Below are 7,411 nucleotides of genomic sequence, written 5' to 3'. Positions count from 1 at the left end.
TAGCGTGAGCGAGACCGTGGGAGAGAGCACAAGAGAGAAAGAAAGAGGGAGAGAGAGGCAGAGAGGCAAAGGAAAAAAGAGGAAGGAAGGAAGAGAGAGGAAGGAATAAAGAAAGAGAAGAAGGAAGGAAGAACAAAAGGCAGGAGGTGGAAGAGAGACCAGGGTTTCCAAACACTATTCTGTTCCCTCAATGAGGAAGAGTTTTTTGGTCACAGTTTACATCTGATGTTACACGTTCCTATAAACGCTGCCTCAGCCTGCAGTGGATCGTTCTCGGCTAAGGCCTGGCTGTGTTCCAGCTCCCCATTACACTGCATAAGCAGCGAGTTGAATATGAGGGGAGAAGGGGCAAGCCTCAACCTGTCCTCGCTTAGCATTGCACTGAAAACCCAGATCCCAGCTGGTGTTCACCCACAGGTTTGCGACCAAGCAATACTCCAGGGGCCTTGAGTCAGATTGCAACACAGCAAGGACATGTGTGAACAGAGCATCCCAAACAAGATGCAGAAATATTCACATTAACACGGCACAGCTTATTCCAACCAGCTGTTAAATGCTTGGATGTGATTGATCATGTAATTGACCTCCTCCTTTCCATGGTTCTCCAGTTGGAAGGGAGTGCAATCACCTGGACTATTCCCCTCTCTCCAGTCTATGCCCGGCTCATCCCCTGTAATCTCCTCTCCTGCACCATTTTGTTTGACACACCAATGATACACCTGGTTTTTTTTGGTGTGTGTGTGTGTTTCATTTAAACTACCAAAACCAATTTTACAAATGTGAATAAGTGAATTATATATCAGTTAGCTTCTCCTCCAGATTTTTTCCGTGCTCTTTATATTTCCAAATCGTGGAGGAATTTAAAATCAATGTGTGGTTCACCATCTTCAATTGAATTTATTCAATGCTTGACAATTGATAGCTTCTCACCTGTGCTTCAGGAAGTTGGTAGTCTGCTGCCCAATACAAGGTCATCCCCAGAGAATATACATGCATCTAAAAACAAGAGAGAAATCTGGTGAAAAAGAGGTTGCATTGCTCATAAACGGCAGAAAGTAGGGGTGGCAATGTGTTCAGTCCCTCTCTCTTCTACTCCCCATCCTGTCTATTCAGGCAAAAGACTCACAAATGTGACAAAACGCTCCCTCAGATTCACGGACAGTTACATTCCTGCTTTGATCAGACTCTTGAATGAATCGGCACGGTTCACCTACTGCATCTGGTGCTCCCATTGTGGTCTCCTTGACATCGGAGAGACTGGGCACAGACTGGGAGATTGCTTCGCTGAGCACCTCGGCTCCGTCTGCCACAATAGCGTGGATCACCCAGTGGCCACCCATTTCAATTCTCCATCCCATTCCCTTTCTGACATGTCTGTTCACGGTCTCATGCACGGCCAGACTGAGACCACCCATAAATTGGAGGAATAACACTTCATCTTCCATCTGGACACCCTCCGAACAGATGACATTAACCTCGGCTACTCTTGATTTCTGTGAAAAACTCACCTCCCCATCTTCGTTCCACTCTCCTTACCTTTAGTTCCATCTCACCCTCTCTCTTCCTTATCCTGGTCCCGTTCACAGAGCCAAAATCAATTCTCACCTTTCCTCTTATCATATCAAATTAACACTTTTTATCTGTTGGTCTGGATTCCTCCCCTCCCCACCCCCCCCGCCCATTCTTTCCCCTTTCGTTCTCTTGTCTTTATGGAGACACATGCTTGCTTTTTGCTTAACTTATGACCTTGTTCTGTTCTGACCAACCGGCCGTATCTCAAAATGGTCGCAAGTTGGAAATTCACTATACCTGTTTTATCATTCATCCATTTCCCTAATGTAAAGCCATTTGCAAGCGTAGGGATCGGTATAAGTAGCCATTCCCATTCAGGATCGGATTCACATTAGTCTGAGGTTATTCCTTCCCAATGGCCAAGCGCAATCTTCACCGCTACTTCCGGTCCTGATACCTTCCCATCGCCACCACCGACCACCCAGACATTTTACAATTGTAGAGCCCGAGGTCCCCGCCCGGGAGCCCAAAGTCCAGCCTGGGAACCGGCACCCCCCCAACCCTTCAGCCCTTCTAGTGTATGCTGAACTATTATCCTGCCTTGTCCCACTGACCTGCACCCAGTCCATGCCCTCCATACCCATAAAGACACCACCATTTTCTGCTCCAGTGAGATTGCATGGATACAGGATGAGATTTCAGAAATCTTTTCAATAAAGTGGATTACTTCATACACTGCACAGATATTCGATGAGTTGCTGGAGGCCAGCAAATTTGTGCAAATCCTTCATGTTTATGACTGCGATCAGAAAAACTGTTTCATACTCATTCTGACACAGTAGTCATTTTAAAACCCAAGCTCCCTCTTTGCTTCTCTTCTTTGTAAATTAAAAAATGAAATCACCACCACTCCTTGCTCGTGTTCATACAATGGGCTAATTTAGCCAAAGTTTGGCATGTGGGGCTTTTATTAGCTCCTCCAGTTTTTTTTTGTGTGCTGAATTCAGTGGTTGCCCGGGCAACAGAATACCAAAGATGACATTAGCTTACGAGCTCGAGCTTTTGTCACTCTGCTGCCGGGAACCTTTGGTGATGATCAACCTCCGCACTTTGCTATTCATGTGGGGCACTCTGAGGGAGAAAGCTCTCCACTTGATGCCTGCCATTAAATGTTATGGGATATGTAACCATCAGACTCATAACCAATAGGTGGAAAGTACAAAAAAGGCAGGAAAGTTATAATCGCATCAAACCCTGGATTATTACAACCAATTCTGATTACAAACCTTTCCGAAGAATTAGAGATCTAGAGAGGGGTAGGTGAAAGACATATCAGTAGAGCTCCAGGGGTGTGAATTTAGAAGATAGACATAGAACACTACAGCACAATACAGGGCCTTCAGCCCTCGATGTGCCGACCCATATATTCCTTTTAAAAAATACTAAGCCCTCCCTGCTCCATAACCCTCTATTGCAAAAGTCTCTTAAATGCCCCTAATGTTTCAGCCTCCACCACCATACCTGGCAAGGCATTCTTGGCATAGAAAAAACTTGCCCCTGATGTCTCTGGTAAACTTCCCTCATGTCCTCTGTTGTTGCTATTTCTGCCCAGGGAAACAGGTGCTGGCTGTCCACCCTATTTATTCCTCTCATAATCCTGTAGACCTCTATTAAGTCTTCCTATACTTCAAAGAGAAAAGTCCCAGCTCTGCTAACCTTGTCTCATAAGACATACTTTCCAAATCCAGACAAATTTTCCAATAAGAGTGGAGAAGTTAAGCTCATTTCGAGAAGAAAGGATTTAATTATTAGGTATGCCAGATCATGAAATGGTAAGATAAAGTGAGCTGTTTCTGTCAATGCGCAGAGGACACTCGTTTCAAATTCTGGACAAAAGATACAAGAGGAATGCAAGGAAAATGGGTTTACACAAGGAGTAGTTATGATTGGAAATTCACTGTCCTTTGGGAAAGACACAATGGAAACTTTTGTTGCCAACTCATTGCCCCAAAGGTGCTCTGCAATGTGTATGGAGGAATAGAACTGATGGGTGCACTAGACTCAATGGGCCAAAAAAAAACCCTTCCATATTATCAGCCTCACAAAACAAGTAAAGCTGGAAATGTTCAACAAATCAAGCCATATCTGTGGAAAGAGAAATAGAGAATATTCCTGGTCCAAGACAATTTAATTAGAACCTTCATGATTCTTTGCCTTATGATTGCGAGATATATGGTGCCATAACAAGTCAGGCAAAATGGCTGGCCTAGTTAAAATAAATGGAGCATTTTGTTTAGAATAGGCAAAGACAACTTTGCTTCAGTCAGTCATCTTTTGGGTGTGATACACTGTCATCTCTACCCAAGTTTATTATCATCTGATTGCACAAGTATAATCCAATGAAACAGCGTTCTCCAGTCCTCAGAGCAAAACATGCAGAGATACAGACAGACAACCATGCAACCAAGGGTAGTACAGCTGGCGTAGCACTTGGCACTATGCTTTTACAGCACCAGCGATCAGGATTGGGTTCAAATCCCACGCTGTCGATAAAGAGTTTGTACGTTCTCCCGTGTCTGCCTGGGTATTCCTCGAGGGCTCCAGTTAATAGGATGTAAATTTGACGGCACGGACTCGTGGGCTGAAATAGCCCACGAGTACATCTAATTTTTTTTAAATTAAAAGAAAGATTAAATTTAACCTGAGAAGTCGATGTTAATACCATCTGTCCATTCTCCATCCGGATGCCATTAACATTGACTTCTCCAGTTTCTGCTCACTTGCTCTCTGTTCTCCCTCCCTCCCCTTTCCCTTCGTCTTCTTTCCACCAGCTCTCCACCCCCTTCCCTCTCCATTCATCATCCTCCTCCTGCTTGCTGGTGTGCCCACCCTCCCTCCCTTATCCTCATATTACTTTTGGGATTGTGCTCCTCCCCCTACCCCACCATTTTGCCTACATTTTTCCATACCTTGACAAAGGGCTCAAGCCCGAAACGCTGATATATCTTTGCTGTATAACGAACACTGTTTGACCTGCTGAGTTGCTCCAGCATTGTGTTTCTACTCTTTTGCTCCTCCTTCGCTTATTCGTGGAGGGTACCGGGATAGTAGCGACTCTTTGTGGGCCTTTATGGCAAGCCGAAGCCAACAGATATTTTGCATTACGTACGTGACAATAAAGGGAATTTGACACATCCCAAAGGTGTGTGATTTGCGAGGTAGGCTGGCCTCTGAATATGACCCCTGATGGGAATCTGGGAACAAAATAGTACATATAGCATTACTGTAATTGGGTGTTTGACGGTCAACACAGACTTGTTCGAGTTAACTGTGGAGGCTGTATGCATTCTTGAGCATTTGTAGGGGTGCAAGAATGGAGATTCTGCATTTCCCCAAAATTGTATGATGAAGTGACTCCTGTCGGGAAGTCCGGACAATGTGCGAGGGCAGGACTGTGCATGGTCTTGGAGCCCACGGCGTTGAATACAAGGTGTGGGAGGATGGAAAATGTTGGTGGTATCCAGACCCCTCAATAACCCATTAACGGAAGCTGGAAATGACAGAATCTAAGAAAGAAGTTGGTACAGTCAGCATCACACTATTACAGCGCCAGATTTAAATCCGGCGATGTCTGCAAGGCGGCACAGCTGGCATAGCAGTGAGCGCAATGCATTGACAGCACCAGTAATTGGATCGGGGTTCGAATTTCTCACTGTCTGTAAAGAGTTTGTACCTTCTCCCCGTGTCTGCGTGGATTTCATCCCACCCTTCAAAAACGTACAGGGGGCTGTAGGTTAATTGGGGGTAAATTGGGCACCACAGAATTGTGGGCCGAAATGGCCTGATACCCTGCTGTACGTCTAAATAAACTTTGCATGTTCTCCCCGTGACCTGCATCGATTTTCTCTCGGAGCTCCAGTTTTCTCCCACTTTCCAAAGTACATACGGGGTTGGCTGAAAAAAAGAGTGAAATTGGGCGGCACGACTTTCAAAAAGGCCTTCTGCCACGCTGCATCGTTAAAGAGATGTACTTTATCCACTTGTCAATCATCAGCTAATTTATTTCAAGGTGCCTTGAGTACATGTAGTTAATATACAGAATGCTGTGCATATCAATATGGGATTAACCGTGAACTGTACAAATTTTGAAGGGATGAGCCATCCCTTCAAAATGAGAGGGAATATGCCTTGTTGATCTGCATTCATTAATTTGCATTAATTAGCATACATAAATATGGTTGAATGCAAATAGCTGTATATTTAGTTTGCTAAAGAGTATTATCAGGCTTGGAATTTTATCAATTTGAGATCAATCTGCAGATTAAAACTACCAATTTGCCCATCTTTGCGTTTTATTCTTCATTCAATCTAAACAGAAATAATGGGAAACACGCAACCCAAGAAGATGCAAGCAACCCTCATTATAAAGAGGTGGCTGGGTAACAGCCAAATCCTCCTTCATAATGAGGGCTATTCAATGAGCAAGGTGCATTCAACCAGCTCCCTCAGTCTATTGTGTCAGCTCATTAGTCGGGATGAAACTTCTCCACTTATAGCAGATGGCTTTATATTTTCTTGTTGCCATTGGCCACGATTCTTGACAATGCCAGTGCAATTTGTCCCAAAGTGAAGAGCCGTCTGTAAGGCCAACTACCATTAAAACACATCCTCTGGGACCCGCACAAGCACTTGGTGCAGTGTTGATTAATTCTGTCAAGCACCCAGCTGAACAGCTATTCCAGTGGGATTGAGGTAGAGGACAAGGTTCAGGTCATTCATGGCAGACAGTGGTCGCCCTCCTGTTGGCCTGGTGTTGTCTCAGGTCTGCAAGTGAAAAATGACGAGTGGAAAAGCAAATTGTGCAGAGGGATCGGAGAGTGTGCAGAGACATAGAGATAAGTGACTTGGCAAGGGTCTGGCAGATGGAATGCAGTGTTGGTAAATGTGAAGTTATCAGCGTCAGTGCTGCATAATTGCCCACTAAAAGAAGGTGTAAGGTGCTCCTTCCATCCAATGGCCTTACATGCCACCCTTGGGCAAGGTGTAGTAGCTGTTTAGCCTCCCAATCAGGGACACATGAAGCCATGGATGGTGGATGGTTTTTACACGCAGATTCTAAAAATTGGAATTTATGGTTGTAAAACCAAAATCGCTGAGCAGATGAATCTGCTGATCATTGGTCAGGGTCACCCATCCAATATGGACACTGCAACTGAAGAAGGGAATGGGAACCCACTTCAGTATTTTTTTCCCTTGTATAATCATGAACTCAACATCAACTACAGTCTCAGCTCAAAGATGGAGCCTTCACCAAAGGAGAACAGGGGAGGCAACAACTACAATTCAGAGGATCAGAGATCATGCAGATGGAAGATCAGAATATTATTTAAATGGAAAGCGATTGCAGCCTGCTGCTGTGCAGAAGGACTTGGGAATGCTTTTGTATGCATTGCAAAAGGTTTGTTTGCAAGTGCAGCAGGCCATCAAGAAGGCAAATGGAATGCTGGCCTTCATTGCTAGATGGGTGGAATTTTAAGATCAGAGGTGGGTTATGCTGCAACCGAACAAGGTACTGGTGAGGTTGCATCTCGAGTACTGCCTGCAGTTCTGGTCTCCTAACTTGAGGATGGATATGCTGGCTTTGGAAGCGGTGCAGACGAGGTTCACCAGTTTGATTCTGGAGATGAGGCAGTTAGCCTATGAGGAGAGATGAAATATCCAGGACTACACTGAAATATAGCAGAATATAGAAGCATAAAATTATGAAGGCATAGATAAGATAGAGGTAGACAAGCTATTCCCTTTGATCATAGCCTCAAAATTCACAGTAGTGGATTTAGGAAGTAAATAAGAAGGAACTGCTTCTCCTAGAGGGTGGACAATTTGTAGAATCGCTGCC

At 44.6% G+C, this 7,411-nt stretch overlaps 1 protein-coding gene across 1 annotated transcript in view; it reads right to left on the bottom strand.

The window, feature by feature from the left end:
- The window catches only part of LOC138736329 (FERM and PDZ domain-containing protein 2-like), a 182,829-nt gene that overhangs the window by 127,557 nt on the left and 47,861 nt on the right, over nt 1-7,411 (bottom strand). Inside the window, 1 exon segment of the mRNA XM_069885659.1 lies at nt 931-996. Coding sequence (XP_069741760.1) covers nt 931-996 — 66 coding nt within the window.

The sequence above is a fragment of the Narcine bancroftii genome, chromosome 6 (assembly GCF_036971445.1).
Source record: "Narcine bancroftii isolate sNarBan1 chromosome 6, sNarBan1.hap1, whole genome shotgun sequence".
NCBI classification, from domain to species: Eukaryota; Metazoa; Chordata; class Chondrichthyes; order Torpediniformes; family Narcinidae; genus Narcine; species Narcine bancroftii.
This window is presented reverse-complemented; position numbering and strand designations above follow the sequence as displayed.